Source organism: Thunnus maccoyii, chromosome 14 (genome assembly GCF_910596095.1).
Source record: "Thunnus maccoyii chromosome 14, fThuMac1.1, whole genome shotgun sequence".
Classification (NCBI taxonomy): Eukaryota; Metazoa; Chordata; class Actinopteri; order Scombriformes; family Scombridae; genus Thunnus; species Thunnus maccoyii.
In genome coordinates, this window is record NC_056546.1 from 12301818 (window position 1) to 12320134 (window position 18317).

At 41.1% G+C, this 18317-nt stretch overlaps 1 protein-coding gene across 1 annotated transcript in view; it reads right to left on the reverse strand.

Annotated features, from left to right (window-relative positions):
• Positions 1–18317, reverse strand: part of LOC121911401 (ankyrin-3-like) — a 125661-nt gene that overhangs the window by 15899 nt on the left and 91445 nt on the right. Inside the window, exons 24-36 of the mRNA XM_042432830.1 lie at positions 17380–17391; positions 14970–15057; positions 13268–13377; positions 11283–11507; positions 10919–11073; positions 10331–10542; positions 9855–10062; positions 9390–9486; positions 8062–8290; positions 7775–7900; positions 6792–6914; positions 6227–6253; positions 4336–4417 (exon numbers count right to left, since the gene is read on the reverse strand). Coding sequence (XP_042288764.1) covers positions 4336–4417; positions 6227–6253; positions 6792–6914; positions 7775–7900; positions 8062–8290; positions 9390–9486; positions 9855–10062; positions 10331–10542; positions 10919–11073; positions 11283–11507; positions 13268–13377; positions 14970–15057; positions 17380–17391 — 1694 coding nt within the window. The remainder of the gene's footprint in view (positions 1–4335; positions 4418–6226; positions 6254–6791; positions 6915–7774; positions 7901–8061; positions 8291–9389; positions 9487–9854; positions 10063–10330; positions 10543–10918; positions 11074–11282; positions 11508–13267; positions 13378–14969; positions 15058–17379; positions 17392–18317) is intronic.

The window sequence follows — 18317 nt, forward strand, 5'->3', positions numbered from 1 at the left end:
GGCCATTCTTCCTGATTTGTCAAACACATTTCTCGACGACCTAAAAACATACTCTGTCCTTGGCCCAACTGATCTACCCTCACTGTGACTGCTTCTATCGGGTGAGTGGAAGCGAGACCTATCTCTCAAATATTCCTCTGTGTCAGAATGAGACTGGTCAAATTTCTCAGAGAGTAGCATTTTCTCTGCAAAATTATAAGATTCTCCCCTAAGCTCTGATGATTCGTCCTCATTGTACTCTACAGATTGCTGGCTAAGTAGCCTCAGTGTTTTGTAAGAGTCATCTGCCAGGAGCTGGGCTGAACTAGGGCGACTATCTTCCTCCTGTGACATGGGTGTGTTCACTCTGGAGGAATCAAGGTACACTGGAAGTGACTCTTCAGGCTCCTCATCTTCCTGTCTATTCCCTGGATAGTAATACATTTCCTTTTCTGCATGGTTTTTTGTCTCTCTGATGATGACCTCTGTTGGTTCTGTTTTATTGCCTTTTTCAATGTGAACCTCAATTATTCTTTCAACCTTAGGCTTAGAGTTGATGTCCTCGAGGCCTCTTTGTGATGTTTCTTCATTGCCAGACTTGTGTTCAAACAGTCCCGCTAGCTCTCTAGAAGGGTCCTTGCCTGACTGAAAGGCCTTCATTATGTCATGAACAGACATAGTTTCCTCACACCTCTCTGATGCTGTTTCTTTGCCAGGAGGTTTGTGATACACCATCCTGGTGGTAGTAGTGATGTGAGTCTCTTCCTTTACCCTCATCCCTTTTCCCATTGGATCCTCATCAGGGCTGACTTTTATTGAATAGCATTTATTCTGTTCTGGAGTTAATGTAGTTTGATTAAGATGCCCTTTAGAATCAGAATCAATATATCTGACAGGATGTGTATCCTCCATTGCAGGTTGTTTGTTATCCTCTGGGGGCTCATAGCTCCTGATGACATGGACAACCTCAGTCCTAGTCTCAGTGATCACTGGGGGAACTGGAATATCCTGAAAAGGGGCCTTGGGGCCCATTCCTTCTGCACTCTGAGGTGCAGAGGGTGTCCTTTCACTCCTTGTCTCAAAGCCACTGTCTGAGAGGGGGCTTTTATCCTGTTCATGTGAGATATCATCCGGGGATTCTAGCACAGTGTCTGCTCCGAAAAGCGCATCTGCTACTTTACTGATCTCTTTGTCTGAAGCTGAAGAGCGCATGTTTGTTGGAGGCATTTTGAGCTTATGCTCCTGAACTGCTATGGTGGGTTTTAGGACACGTTTCTGCTTCTCCTTGCCCTCTCCTTCTCTCTTGCCCTCATCTGCTTTATGCTTTGTGTCATGCATTTTGGAGAAAGAGCTGCTACCAACATCATTGGCCAGGTAGTCAACTACTTTAGAAAGATTGAAATCTCTATCTGGTATTGTTTTTGATTTGGCTTGAGGAACCACAGTCTCATATCTTGGCGGATAGCTCCAGTTGCTTGGTGGTTGTTCAACAGGTACTTTTGAGAAGTGTATGTCATCCAAGGAACCCCTTGCCAGGGAAACCCTACCATCTTTCACAGCGTCTTTAGTCAGAATTTCGCTCACTTTTACCAAATCTTGTTTTACTTTCTCCACAATCCTATATGGCTCCTCATCTTCTATCTTAGCCTCTTTGGGAGAATCAGACTGAAATCCTTTATTGGCTGTGGAATTTGGGTCTGTCTGCAAAATGGCTGACATTCGTATCAAGTCCTCTTTCATTTCAGCTACATCCTTCAGAATCTCTTGGCTGGATGACAGTGGTGAAGTAGTGTTTGACTTCAGAGCAGGAGAGAAAAGAGGGGATTTGACAGGGGAAAGAGTTCTAACAAAGGAAGACTGCAACTGAGGATTGATCTCAGCAGGCATCATCTTCCGAGGGGACAGAAGGGCAGCAGCTGACTTGGACACCTCAGGCAGCTTTTTAAACTGGGGTTCTGGCAGCACATTAATAACAGAGTACACAGGGACAGTCATTGTGCTGGACGTTACAGCAGTGGTGGCATTAGGAGGAGACCTTAGAGAGGCGTAAAGGGAATTAGAAGCTGATGATCTAATGGACTGATATGAGGAGGATGCAGAAGAGGACAAGGACTTCAAGGTGCCATAGCCTGCAGAACAAGAATTAAATGTTTTTTCAACCTCATCAAAGGCTGCATTGACACTTGTTGTTGCAGCATTGGTTGTTGCTTGTATTCTCTCTTGCAGACTGCTGGTGAGAAGAGATGTTGGTGATGAGGCACGGTATTGTGTAGGCGACACAGTTCCATTGATCAGAGCTGCAGCACTTGGAGAGGCGTTGGATTTAAGTGGTGATGAAAGAGAAGAGAAGAGGTTCCTTGCATGGCCTGACACATCTGAGGCACAGGAACGAACAGAGGAGAGACCAGGGACTGTTTTTATGGGTGAGGAGGAAGATGCCGTGCCACTCGAGCCCCCCATAACGGTCTTGTATGGCAGGGGTGAACTGAACATACTCAGAGAAGATTTGGGAGAGGTTGGAGGAGTCATGGCTATAGATGTTCTCTCAAGAAGAGGGCTTCCTCCTCCACAAGTATTTATAGGGGAGGTCCTAGCAGACAATGCTGCCAGTCCTTTCATTGATATAGAGTCTGGGGCACTTTTCCCTGGTGAGGCCAGGGGACTGGGGGTGACCTGGACTGGGTACTGGGCCTGCTGGACTACAGTTTTTATTGGAGAGGAGATGGTTCTGTAAGATCGGATTGGCGAAGCCATGTCACTAACTGACTTGACAGAGGAGGCAGGTGATCCAGGGATGTTGGTCTTGATTGGGGAGGCAGAGTTGATGGACCAGACAGACTTTAGTGGAGAGGCAGAGGGCGTGTTGGATGACGAACTGGAGAGGGAGCCAAAACCAGACTTGGCTTGGCCAGGGACGGCGACAGGAACAGGCGACCACGCCTGATAAGATCTCGTTGAAAAGACAGGTTTGTGAGGGTAGCTAGAAGGCTGTGTTCTCTGCGGGCTTCGATCAGTTGTTTCTTCCACAATAATTTAAATCAAAAGCAATAAGAAGTAAACATAAAATGTAACGTAAAATAATTTGAAATAAAACATAAAAACCAGAAAGAGAAATTTGAGTCAGTCAGAAACAGCATTATTCATAGCAGCAAGTCAAAATTTTACTCATGAAATGTAAGAAAGGCCCCTATTCAAAAACCCAGGATGACATGACAAGTGGTAATCTAAAATCCATGACTAATGACAAAATACACCCAATAAGAATGGACCATGTGTAGGAACAAAAATGCTTGACATATGGTAGAGATGACAAAAAGTGACATGATAAACAAAAAATACAATTCCATTGACTTTTGATGTGCTTAATCTATTTGCCTCCTTGCAACAGTGCCTTTTACTGTACATGTTTGATTGACATGTGTTTATCCTTTCATTGGTTCATTTTCAATGCCAGAGATGACCCCACAAGTGTATACAATCAATAAAAAAATATCACTTTACTTGTTTGGTCATGACTTAAAATAAAACATGAGGTTGCACTTCACAAAAAAGTAACAGTATATCAGCCATTTATGCATTTGATTTCATACCTATGAATATATTTTGAATCATATTAAATCAATGTTAACATATATATATATATTTTTTTACAAAAGACGCAATGGACAAGGCTGTAATGATAAAACAAGACATTGACAGTACCTCAGAATTGGTAAAACTTCTGTGCAGAATTAAAACTGCCACTAAAATATATAATGGTTGGATGGAAAAGTATGCCAATCTTTTTTAAATACCAAAAATGTTAAATTGTAGAAAAATGCTGGCTTTAACATAGTCTCACAGTAGGGAGAACAAGTTCATGTAAAGTGCAACCTGTTCCACATTAATATACACAGCCGCACACAATCATAAAGCCAATAAGAGTGAAATGGCCACTAAAAGAATGAGAACAATTAAAAAGAATATTTTTATTCAACATGAATTAAAACATTTTTTGTCCAAATGATAAATGAACAGACAGACATTGTAATCCCGGTGTTTCCACAAATGTAAAACAAAGTAACAGTTGAAACAGAGAGTTTTTTTGTCAAAATGGGATGGGTAAGCAAAGCGTAACACACAGTAATCCATGCAAATGTTTGATGACTGACAGATGATCGAAGAGTATGTGTCGGGTGAAGAGAATAAATGATTTGATAAACAAGTTTTGTCATGTAGATCTCTTTCTATACTATGGGTATATTAAAATATATACACTGTATAAAGGGACCATCAAACACTAAAACTACAATTAAATTTACAAAAATATCTAAAAACAATTAAAGGATTTCATGTAAGTAAAAATGGGAAACTCACTCGCTGCTGGGTCGGTCAAATAGCTGTAGCGCTTACGCAAAGCTAAGGAGGCAAAGGTATGACGTCGTTCTGGCTTTTCAGTCTGAAACAAACAAAAAAGAACAAAAGATGCTTTAACATAAAAAATATGATGAAATGTGATTCTAATCTATCAAAATTAGGTCTCAATAATAAAGTTAATTTGTTCATTTAGATACTGTAGAGCATGGATAATCCTGTTTTTAGTCAATCAGTACATGCGGTTAGTACTGGCACAAGGAGCCACTGCAGGTGTATTGTAGTGTCTCCTCTGGAGAGTAATGGACTGTTTCCCTGCATCTCTTCACTCACTGCATTTCTCAATGTCATTGCAATGAAATAACTACAGATGATATGTGCTTTGTATGGCCTACTGTAGCAAGTGGTAGGCATATAAAAAATCCAACTTCCAGTTAGGTACAGTATGTTAAACAACTGTCCTCTCATGATGAAGATGTGCTCTTCAAATCTTCATCAAATGTGATGACATGGTACACCTTATTCAAATTACAATGATACGAATAGTAGTAATTGTGTCAATTTCAATATTAGGACAATGGTAGATATTCAGCCCAGTCTCTGGGAATTATGTTCATTTTAGACAATCCTGCAGAACGTGACTTACAATACTTGCCAACATTCAGTGCCAAGAGTGCCCTTTATGTAACAAGGTGAAAATTAAAAAGGTGTGAAGGCTGGAGTAATGAATATGGGTCTAGTGTGTCTGCATGCCAGTGACCCGTTTGTGTCCTTCTCAGATCTACGATGTAATCAATTTTTAAACTATGACTAGAATCTTTTGCAGACCATAACCAAGTTTTTTTTTTGCAAAACCATAACCATACGGTAATCATACTGTATGTTTGACCTATGTCAGTGAAAAATGTGCAATGCAATTTCACAGAGTCAAAGTTGATGTCTTCAGATGTCTTGTTTTGTCCAACCAACAGTCTAAAACCCGAAGACATTCAGTTTACAATCATGTATGACAAAGAAAAGCATTAAATCATCAAATTTGAGGAGTTGAAAACAGCAAATCTTCTGACTTCTTGATTAAAAAAATGACAATAAATCAATTATCAATCAATCGTTGCTGATATATTTTCTGTTGATCAACTAATTGACTAATTGATTGATTGACTAATCATTGCAGCTCTACTGTAGTTGCAATGTGTGGTTATTGTTGGAGTACTTAACCTGTTGGCACTGATTGTTCAAAAAGTTGGATTTTGTAGAATCGTCCAATAAATAACACCTAGGGTCACTACATATAGTGTATAGACTCAAACATGAAAACATCCTTATCTCCCTTTGATTAAATTGTCATATAAATGTTCTGGCATGCAGCTGAGAGTGTTAGTATTCTGTGTAACAGACAAGCCAAGGACAAGGGTGAAGAGGGGAACCTCTAAATACAACAAAACAATGACCAAGTGGATAAATGATAAGGGTTAGGCTTTCATCTTTAGCTGACAAAAGATACCATAGTCCTGTATGAAACTTCCTGAGTTAATAGTAAGGATGGAGAGATGGTGATTTCCTGTTGAACATGTATGAAAAGGAAGATAGAGATGACAAAGAAGCCGAGGTGTATAGCAATTGGCTCCACTGGACTTGGGATGAAGACAATAAATAAATCCTTGCTAATTAAAGAAATTGCCATTTCCACTCATGCACTACATGGGGTCACTTCAGCAAAGACACAGCTGTGTAAAATAACGCGAGCAGTCAGAAGCCTCTTCCACACCAAGGTACTGTACAGCACAAAAAATATATTTGCGACACACATATTTACTACAGCATCTGCAGTAAAGCCAACAGAAAAGACCACAAAGAAGAAGCAGTTCCATGTGATGATGAAGAATCTGTTTACCTCATCATCAGGATCAGACTCCATATCCTGTGGTATTCCAAGATGCATTGCAGGAGAGGAGAGAGATGACACAATGGAGAGCAGGGACGTTATAGTGAGCGGGGAGGTGGAAATAAAATTCAGGGGATGAAAATGGAGCAGCAAAAACAACAGAAGGCATCAGAAAAAATCTATGGGATTAATTAAATAAATGGCAAAATAACAAAAGCAAAAGCAAAACAATTACAGTTTCGTGTGATCAATCACCACCACAACAAAGAAACAAATGAATAGTGTCCTTTTTTTTTGCATAATTCGTATGTACCCACAGTGAGCCAGGCAATAGAACAAGGCAAGGTATGCATGTGTGGCTGTATGTGTACGCTGTGGGGTCTTAGGACTGGCACAGGCTTTTAAAACAGTAATAAAAGACACAAGCAGCAGGCAGTCCTTTCTAAACCAAATGAAGTTCAATGGCTCCTTTTTGATGTCAGGACAACATAGCTATCTGTCTCTAAATTTCATTTACATGTAGATGATATGATATGGCCTAAAAGAATGAACTATTCAACCATCATGAGCCTACCTTCTTGTGGTTTGGCAGTGTGATATTCAAATTGCATATGGCAGTCTGTGGAAGACCTTTAGAGGTTTTTGGTTCTTTCAGGAAGGAGAGACGGCCACATGGCTCTTGGCCCATGTCTCTGATCTGTAGAAGACAGCAAAACCAACTGATGAGCTGAGCGTAACAAGCAGTCTTATACCTGCAAAGTGAAAACTGTGGGGGAAAAAAGCTGCTTTTCCTTAATCCAGGTGTAGAAATTTCTGTTTTTCTAAGCCAACCTATTTCACATTCCTAAAGATGTGACAGACAGAATGCATTTAATCTGTCAGTCTGCATGTATGTCTAAAAGACTAGATTCATATTAGTCACTTTCACTTGATTCTACAATATGAGACTGTACCATTTTAATTTCCTTTAATGCTTTATTTGAAAGGTTTCTTAATTTTATAATAATTTCCTGGAAATCTTTGGCTTAACTTGCAGGTATTCAACAGTTAATCTTTAGGACATTTTACAAACAGGGTGGTGCAATTTAGTACAAATTATTTCAAAAATTGGAAAAAAAGTGTTATGTAGGTTTTGTTGGTAAGTGCCCACTCGATATATTTAGGTTTGAATGTAGTTCTTAATTTACAAAAATTCTCAATAAATTTGATTCTGAACAATTCTTTAACAGAAGTAGTTTTCTGTGTCAAACAACATATCAGCATGCAACCAATTTAACACTTTCAGCAGCCTTTCAGTAAAATGTCCTCAAATTGAACAGTTACTCAGAAAACTTTCAGGAAATTTGTATAAAGTGTTATCTAATGTTCCTGCTATTGACAATGCGTCAGACTGTGCAAAAGAAAATTACTGTTCAAATGAATGTCAGCTAATATGAAGAGGATGATCATTTCTGACATAATTTAATCAGTAGGGCATATTTACAAAGGATGCCAAAGCGAATTACATACACAGTAAATGGTAGCAGACAGAGATGGTGATAAAGATAAATTTTCTACCTTCACGTTGAAAGGAAGTCTGTTTTCCTTGAAGGAGAAGAAGTTAAAAACCAGCTGCTGCCCGCTTTTGGTCAGAGGGGACAGGTTGCCATAGCAATCCACATGGATAGGTTTACCCTCAAGAACCTACAGATGTCCATTGACCAAAAAGTTAGTACAACAACTTAAACACATTCTGGAGATGAGACTGATGAAATTGGTGTTGTTTAGCATGTCAATAATGTACTATATTAGACCCTCTTACTGCATTACAGTGTTTGCACATCCGCATCAGCACACAACCCCACCTCAATGTCTTTGCTGCGGGCCACTTCCTCAAAGTTCTCCTGCTGCTCGAGGGTCTTGTCCACTTTATCGTCTGTCATGCAGAAGCAGCGCAGCCGAGCCTCAATAGCATCGTTCATCTTGGCGAACACCACAAACTTGGCCAGGTACGGCACGCAGATCAGCTCCCGGTATAACTGAGACGCTAGACTCACCGTCTCAGGAATCTGGTGACAGTCTGCGAGCCAGAACCTGGAAAGATCGGAGGTAAGAGAAGAGGAAAAATCTGGAAGTCAGCAAAGAAAACAATTTGCCTAATGTAACGATTATTTACAACTGCTTGAAGTTTTAGAAGTCTGCATATTGAAGCCATTCTTGTATCACACATTTCATAGGGCTGCAATACTGTAATGCGAGTGAACATCTTAGGTAATAAATCAAACGAGCTGGGTTATTTCTTTGAAGGGTGAACACAGGCACATGACAGCTGTGTAGTAATCTAATTACAGATCACCAAAGGGTACTCTGTTAATATCAGACCACACACTCGCCACATGATTCCAATCTAGTTAGAAAGAGTTCATGACTTTGCGTACTGTAACCAAAAAGTTCACTTGCTGGGGTCATTTTAGCAGCCTTATTACTAAACATGCCTCAACAATGAATGGTTGATGTGACTTTGTATGAAGTATAACCCTGTTAGTAAAGAGGGCTACAGAGAAAAAAAACACTATTACCAAGTCTCTCTTTTTTTTAATCTAATAGACAGATTGATGTCAGCCAGTAACATATAGAGTCAGACATACAGGCATAGATCAGAAGAAAAGTAAAATTTTGTTAATGTAAGTTGTCAACTGACAGTAATTTGAGTTTTTCTCTTGTGATAGATTTCAGGATTCACTGCCAACTTTCCATTGCTCTGTGTTTCTGCACTGTCACCATTTTGAGGCTTACTGTGGTATCTGCTGGCGGTGATCTAAAATTCCCTGGATTTGCCTTCTGTTTCCTCCAGGGCGGGAGGACAAATATGCATTTCATTTCTAACTGCAAGAAACTGCTTTTGTGTCCAACTCGCAATTAAACTAAGAGACATGAGACTGAGACTGAACTTTTTGGCCTTTTGTGAGGACACAGCCTAATAGATCAATATAGTACATAAAGTATTTAATAATCCCAACAGTAAATTGCATTGTTTATATTGTTCCAATAAATGCCCATCAAACCGATCAATCCCATTAATTACCTAATTTGCTCCAGCAGTCATAATTGGCTTAAACAATCAACAAACTATTGTAGCTCTAACATATGTATGAACATAATTCACTACATGGCATTTAAGTGTGTGTCTCACCTGGCCGACACATTTGTGGTGAAGGAGACGCAATCAGTTACAAAGGAGAGTGGTGTGGTCCCTGTGATGTCCTCCCACTGGGCAGGGGACGTTCCTCCTGCATGCAACAAGGGCAAAAAGATGAGCTCACTCCCTTTCCAGCCTAACCAGTGTTCTAGCTTTTATAATCCTCATCCTTTGATCTTCTCAGTTCTTCATCTTCATTCTATCGACCAGTGGCTTTTGACATCAAAGTGGGCCTGATGGGCCCACAGCTATAGCGACTCTTGAGTGATTAACTCTGTTTCATGTGTGATAAATGGGTGAATAAATATGCCTGGAATCACAAAGGACATACAATCAGCATTTAATTTTACAATAATTTTTCAAATTACTTAAAACTCAACTAAAGGCAAGTCCTGAGGATGCAGTTTGGTTAGAGGTACCTAAAACGTAATGTCATGCTCTAGTTATCTCAAGACGTGCCTGTGATGCTGCAGAGCAGACGCAGGCAGGGTGCAGAGTCGCCTCGGTGGCCGCTGGGATGGCCTTCTGCTGATCTAGGTGGGACAGGGATCGTCATTGTGATTGGCTTGTGGAACTTCCTCCTCCTGGGCTCCACAGTGACGATGGGGCTGAAGGTGGCTCTGTTCCCAAGCACCGCCCTCACCATGTCATCAGGTACAGGCTGGGCCTAAACAAAAAAAAAAAAAAAACACAAAGGAAGACAGAGAAAGGATGGAGAAGATGAAAACTGTGTATGTTTGTTAATTAAATCTCAGGTTCGGTCAAACCTCTCCTGAACTTTCCATCAAATGAAGGCATGTCAGGCAGAATCAAATATTCAACCAAAAATAGGTCAGGTATAAATAAATAATTGGTCATTGCATGGCATTTGCAAGAAATACAGCTGAGTCATTGAGCAGGTTGAATTTGAGCTGATCCAAGGAGTCGTGCTGTACCTGCAGGCCAACACGGATCCTCTTGGTGAGTGCACCCTGAGGGAAAGAGGCCTGGACCATTGGCACAGTGCTGCTGGAAAGCATGCCTCCATCAGGACCCATGTGGTTTGACTCCTGCTTGATCCGCGACACCACGGCGAAATACTGAGGGAAATCTCTGGTGACGATGCGGCAAATGCGCTTCTTCTCCAACTCAGCAGGGCTGTCCAGCTCTGTTAAGAAGAGATTAGCAGGCAACAACAAAAGATTACTTTCATTAACATGCTTTCAAGAAACATTTAATGGTTTTTTTGTACGTAAAAAGTCACTGAATACAAATTATGACTGTATAAATGCATGTAAATGTACAGTACTACTGAGATAAGACATTTTGGTTAGTTTCATTATAAAAAGGTCACTAAAAGGGTTAAACAGCTTAGATAAAAAAGGAGAATCAGAGTGTCATCAGTCATCAGCATATATAGCCCTGGGTTATGTAGTATAGCTCTACTCGAGTGGTTCAGTTCACCTTCATCCATTCAGTCATACCGTGGACTAAATAGCTGTCTTTGTTAAATATTGGACCATACTGAAAAACTGATCTTTTACCTTCATCCATCCCAATGAGCAGGTCAGTGAGGTCTTCTGGTCTGGCATCAGACTGGTGCTCCTTCCACGTGTCACCATTGTCACTCCTCAACACAATCAGCTCCCTCTCTTTCCCCCGCATGGACCCAAAATGAGGGATCTCCACAATCACGGGACTGAAAGAATGAAAGATAGTTAGAGGAAATGGTTGATCAGCTGAGAAGTTTTCTTTCATGATTTGTTAATTAGCTGCACTAGCAATACATAACCATTCTCTAAGTCATGATATTTTAAGTAGATATTAACAAGTATCCCCTTTGATTTGAAACTGGTCTGCTTAAAACTGCAACTCATCAACACAGAGACAAACTCTCAAGGGTCCTACCCGAGGAACTGAGCCCCAGCTGGCCCGACCTCCACCAGCCGGCTGACCAGCCCCTCTCCCTCCACCATGGGTGGGGGGTAGGCCAGCTTATGCCTCTTGGCCAGGCGACAGGTAATGCGTGTGGGTGCTGTGCACTTCCTGGGGGGAATGATGATGCGCATGCCATTGTGGCGGCTGCCTCTCATAGAACCACCGCGGGCGTCTACCATGAAGCTGACTAAGAACCTACCAGAGGAAAAAGAACAATGTTAGAGGATGAAAAAAAGAAAAAAAAGAAAGAAAGATAGAGAGAAGTCATACCACGGACACAAGTGAGGAGGACGATTCCCATGCTGTGATCACTGTACACCCAAACAAGGAAAGGAAAAGAGAGAAAATAACAAAAATAGAGAAAGAGCAAGAGAGAGAACTACAGAGAAGGAAAAAGATGCTTCGAGTTCTGAAAACTGGCAGTTCTCACCTTTATCTGCCTCAATTTGGAACATTAAAATACGTGTGAAACTAAACAGGGTGCTAATGAAGTTGCAGAAAGTTTAGTTTCCTGTTCGGAGGCTTAAGGTGAGATAGTTGCCAAAGTTTCAGCTCCTCTAGAGCAGCATTCAGTGATCAAATATTAAACACCTGCACAAATGTTTCACCAAGAGAGGGTTAATGTGATTAATATGTGATGGGTCCCATGTGATGGGAAATTAAGAGCATCCCATTAATATTATGACACAAGTAAAAGTGAGGATGTAGTAGGGTGCAGGCATAGAAAAACTCCTCCTTTGACTACAAGTGTTGTGTTATGTTCTGTTTAGTTGTTTTTTTTCTATGAATTCCATATATGTTGCAAATAGCAGACTCCCTGTAAAGTTTTGGGAAAGATTTATTTTAATGTGCTCTGCGAGAGAGAAAGATGGCACATCAATGAAAGACTCCCATACACGCTGACTTCACACTTCTAAGATCTAGGCAGTGCAAATGAAACACCAGACCACACACACGGATGAGACGAGCACAGGCTGAAGGAGTAGAAAGGGCTAAGGGGGAGAAGAGAGGGTGACGAGAGGAGAGGGAGACAGAGGTGGAGGAGCGAGTGACATCACTGAGCGGCGTCACGGGTGAAAGCAGCGAACTCAGTCATCACCTGGAGTCATACTGAGGGAGCGGGGAGGAGAAGCTGTAAAATAAACACATGGAGACAATGCAGGAGGCAAACCCCCAAAACCTAGATTTAGTATCAAAGTTTCACAATCACTGTTGGGATATGTAATAACTACTGAGGACTGACAGATATGGGTGGAAAATTAAGGGAAACAGAAAACAAAACACGTTGAGGAAAAAATGACAATGAACAAAATAACACATACATAGACAAACACATGACAATGAGTGAAAATAGGAACCTAAAAGAACCAACACTTGACATGACAGATCCTGCTATTTATTTCTGATATTTCCATTTAACAGTAGTATCACCAAAGATATGATGCATGATGTTTTTGCGCAAAAACAGCACCATTTACTAAAGAGCATACATCATTTTATAACGCCATATATTCAAATTATGTGAATGACATGAGAGCAAAATCTTATCAGTTTATTCAAATGAAAACACATGAGCCACTTTGCTATGAGCTCAAACAGACTCAGCACTTTGTTTCTGCAATGGTAGAAATAGTTTGTCAGTGAAAATGAGGGTGACATCAACGTTAGAGGATGAACTTTGTCTTTTGTTGCTGTAATGTCATGTGTACAGTAGCAGCACTGCAGAAATCCCACAGCCCTGCACCTTGCCTGCATCAGTGCTGCAGCCTTTGCTGAATATTGACTCTTTGGGAGAAAACAAAAGACAACACGACAGTAGTGTGCAGTAAGCATATAAAATGTTTTCTGCAATCGTACGTGCAGTGTATGTGTCTGTATTGAGCTACCATCCAAAACGTGTGCATGCTTGTAAGCATATCCGGACACATCAGATGAGACAGATCAGCTGTTCTTACCCAGAGTGAATGGGGCTGGACACAGTGTTGTGGCTGTGGTCCACGGTGTCCGGAGTCCAGCTGTAGCGCCGCATACTCTCCGAGCTGTAGTCTCTGGTCACAGCCAAGTGCTGGGAAAAAGGAGGAGCAGATGAAGAAGAGATGAGATAGATGATGAGGTGAGAAGAGGCAGGTGTAAAAGATGATCACATTTATGAGCAGAGAAAGAGTGAAAAGGTGAATAAAGAGGAGCATGAGGAATAGGTGAGAAGAAGCAAAAAGGAAAAAGATTGAGAGGGAGGAGATGAAAGAATGACAGTAGATAAATCATTCAAATCATAAGCTGCAGAGTTACACCATGAAAAAAGACAAAAAACAAAAGTTATCTATGACCATCCCTCCTTTTTTAAAAATCTGGTATGACATGCAATGAGCTGATAACATGACCATCATGGAGCCTGAAAATCAGGACTGCAAGCAGTTTTAATAAATCGTTATTTATGTGAACACTGAAACACAGGAACTCATATACACTGAGAGTATCATGGGAACGTCCATTTACTAAACACAGACCAACACTATTGAATGAGATGAGATTGGAACAGACCCAAAACAAACAGATATACAATGACAAAACTCAAGAGAGATGTGAGCTGAACCACTGGTGACAGTGACTGAAAAACAACACAACTGACAAATGAGTCAGACATCCATCAACGCTTTATACCTTATTGAGTGGGTCAACCAAGTAGGAAATGTCTTTACAGACACTCTGAAGCTTAGGGGAGAAGAGAGCCAGTTTAGAAATCATACTGGAGGCACTGTGTGGCCCATAGAAATGTATTTATGGTGCTTTGTTTTGCTGAAGGATTCAATTTCCACCGAAGAAAACATGATCTTATCTCCGTGAAAATGAGACGGTCCAACGATATAGGCATCTAATACAAACTATCTCACTATGAATTGTAGCAGATGTGACTGCAACTGAAATCTCACCTATCAGATGTAGCAGATTATAGTACTACAGCACTAAAATTAAAAAATTCAACCTTATATACTGTATATTTTCATGGAGATATAACACCAATCTAACGGAGAGCTCTTTGGCACAAGAAAAGTTGTTTGGGTGTCAAGATGTTTGTGAAAAGGGAGTGTTGAGGTAAGCGCATATTTTGGCCATGTATAGTTTGAGGTTTTGGCTGATGTCATTGAACCTGTAGGTTAGACTACTAATACTGTTTATAATACAAGAGGTTACTGTTTCTGTTTTAGCTCCTGACCACTAAAACAAGTGTTGAACAGGCAGGATGAGCTCTGCGCTTTTCCATGAGAAAGCAAGGGGGGCCTCCCGAAGCCCTTAGCTTTGAGTAAACTCTTCCTCAAGGTGCTATACACTCACCCTCAGCACTTTGGCAAACACGAGCATGACATCAACACTGCTTATGTTACGACCTTTGTGCAAGACAAGCAAATCTACATTGCTCTCGTTTTTAATCCTACCCAGGCTGTGTTTCCACCAGAAAGAAAAGAAGAGATGCGAGAGAGTTTGATGACGTAATAAGAGATAAACGCTTAAGTACCTAAATAAAGATAAAGATAAAACGTAAGGAAAGAGTCAACAGAGACTAAGAGAAGCAGGTTGAGTGTAGTTAGAGTAAAGAAAGGGCAAGAACGACCGAGAAAGAAACAGATGACAAGAAGGAAGATGAAAAATAAGTCTTACCGTGTCCTTTGTGGGGGCGAGAATCTCTTCAATCATCATACTGTCGCGGGCGAAGGAGCTCCGGTTGAGTGTGTTGGACCTATCCGAACTGAAGGAGCGGAGGCTACATGTTACCACGCAACCCAGCGCCGCGGGCAACAACAAGTGACGGATAGGGGAACATGACATAAAACAAAAAGCAAGGAATCCATTACTACATGCAACCTCCAGGGAACCAGTTTTTTTTTTTTTTACTTAGTGGACAGAGAGAGTCCAAAGGTGGAAAATAGAGAGAGGTGGAAGAGCCCGCATTTGGGCGAGGGTAAGATACCGCAGCAGGTTATTCAGAGATGGAAATGAGCTTTGTTTGCATTAAGAGATAGAGGAGAAGAAAAGTGGGCAGACCAAAAGAAGGCACAGACGACTGTTTCTATATGAAGGCGTGGTTGGTGCGCATCACAGATGTAACTAGTTGTGTCTAATTGATGAAATATGACAGATTAGTGGACTGTAAGTATTAGCACCTGGCTGGCAGGTGGGAGTCTAAGAATCACAAGAATGACATTAAAAGAAATTAGATTTACCCAAAAGTGTTTGAAAGTGTTTAATCCAACTAGAGTTTGAGTTGACAACACTGAAGACTGACATCGCTTTAGTCTAAGATTAGCAGCTGACCCAGACCTGTTTCAGAGCACCAAACTACAAAAGGAAAGCTGGTCTTTTCTCCAGTCTGCTTTATGGCTGTGTTTGTGGTGATGTGTGCCTATTTTTTGCAGCTCAATGCGGTGCTGTCGGTGAGTCCTTTCAGTTTTGTTTTTTTTTCCTTGTGCTGTTTTTGCAACAGGGATTTGATCAGTGCAGCTGAGCCAAAACGCTCGTACGAACACAGTTACACTCCCTTCATGTGCTTTGCATTGTGTGCGCGTTTGTGTGTATTATATAGTATATAATGAGTTTTATGTATGTGTTTGTGCGCTACAGTATCAAAGGCTCTCAAAAAGATACATCCATAGAGACAAAACTGACAACTCTGCAACTTATTTTCCCAAAGGCTATACTGTATGTGAGTACTGATGTGTTGTGTGTGTGTGAGCGCGAGAGGGGGGGGGGGGGGGGGGGCGAGAATGGGTCAGCGAGGGGGAGAAAATGCAGAGCTCAGCGTGTTTGAGTGGGCACACCATTCAGCACAGAGAGAAGCCCTTTATTCAGCACAGCCTGCCTACCCCTCCATCGAAGTTACCAAGCAACTCTGTACTGCCTGAATGGACTCGCTGGCATGGCAAGCACAGCGCTGACCCCCCCCCCCCCCTCTCTCTACTGCTGTCGGATGGACTCTGTTTGTTCTTCACAGCTTTCTCCTCTTTCTCATTCTGTCTATCCTCATCTCTTCACTCAACAGCCGTGCTCACTCCTCCTGCTTTTTCCTCCCCCCTTCTTTGCTCTGATTTCTGTCTGTCTTCCTGTCATGGCACCTTCCAGCATTCTTCTTTACAATGCTGCCCCATCATCTCTTCCTCTCTTTACAGTTTCCATTTCAGAGTCATGTTGTTATTACTCTACAGTGAAGTTGAACCTTCAATTCTCTCAATAGAGGAGGTTTTTTTTTTCTTTTTCTCCTACTTGCCTTGTTCCTCTTACCCCACCCTTCTCATTCGCCTTCCTTCCTCTTTCAACACCACTCCATTCATTTTACTGTTGATAAATCTGTCTGCCTTTCTGTAAGCTGCACTTCCCATTATCCTAATTTTTTTTTTCTGTCTTTCTGTCTTTTCTGTCTCACATCTCCATGTATATACATGTGTTTTAGTGCATGAATGCATATACGTATGTGCGATCAAGTGTTTGTCCTCGATGTATGTCAGACATTTCTAAATGGTGGTTTTCCATCTCTGCAAACCGTGATTGAAAATCCTGAATCATCCCAAATATTGCTGGGACATCTCCAATTACTAAAATGTAAACAGGATGGATAAAAGGAGCGGGTTTTGAATAAACTGATGTGTTTGATCCCTGGAAGTTACACTTAGTGGCACTGCAAAAAAATAAATAAAGTGCCACTTAAGAACAAGTCAAAAAAGTTGGGGGATTAGTCCATACAACTCAAACTAAAGAAAAGTCAGGTTTTCATAACATCACAAAACACAAGTGTTGCTTTGATTTTCTCATTTCCGGCAAGATTGCGTCTATTACACAACTGTAGCAAGATATGATGACTTTGTTAGACGGATGAGAAAATACGATGAATGGTGATCACGAAACAGCAACAAAGTGACAAAATCTGCTACCACAAACAAACAGCAACACTGGATAACGCCAATTTACAAGGGGTGGCTCTCGGTTTGGGTTAAAGGATATATGGGTGTAAGATCACAGGGGGAGGGACACCATTCAAAACTAATGTTTCCTACTACTACTACTACTCTTTTCTTACCTGAGTCTAGGGCTAGAATGAGGGACAGGGTGCAGGAAAACAAGGAAAAGAACAAAATAGAAGAGTGAAAAGCAAAGCATTTTGAAGACATTCAAGCATGATGTGGCGTTCTTTTTTTCCCCATATGACATTGATGCTGAGCATGGTTGTAAGCTACGACTAGGCACAAGTGTTTCCTGGTTTACATCTATGTGAGTGTGTGTGTGTGTTTGTGTGTGGGTGTTTGTGTGTACGCAGCCCCGTCAAAAAGCAAACCATGCAATGTCGATGTCATAAACAGAAAGGTAAGGAAAAGAAAAGAACTTGCTCAGCATCATACATTCTTTGATCAATAAAATATAGTGTTTCACAGCAATACATTCACCACCCTGAAAAGAGACATGTCAACAACCATCTCAAAATCTATTTCAGCTCACAACCTGATGTTCTACTGCATATGCAACTACAGAAAAGCAGCAGTGGACAGTTTAAGTATTTTTAGCTGTTCTTATGTAGCAGATAGAGACATTAATAATGGTAACTTTATCTGTAGTACTCTTTTTATTCTAGGTATACCAATAAACCGTAACCAGAAGTACACAAACAGCAGTTTGAGCAAATCGCTGAAAATTCAAACCCGCAGATGTGATCTTACTCACTTCTTGTGTTATTTTTAGACTGACAACAATCCACATTATGACACTCATGAACACATTCAAAACTCTTTCCAGTATCGACCCAGCCTTGTTTACGTGGAATCTCTCCATATGCCTCAGTGTGTTTTTCGTGTTTGCTGTGACCTGCTGATGTTGGCAGCTTCCTGTCACGGTTAGGGTAGTTGTTTTTTTTATCAATCCAGCCATCACAGTGCATCTGCCATCTGTCAGTGTGGCTACAATAGACTTTAGATCTGCACAACGCTTGTCCTGTGTGGCGCTGATGTGTTTTCACTGGAGCCT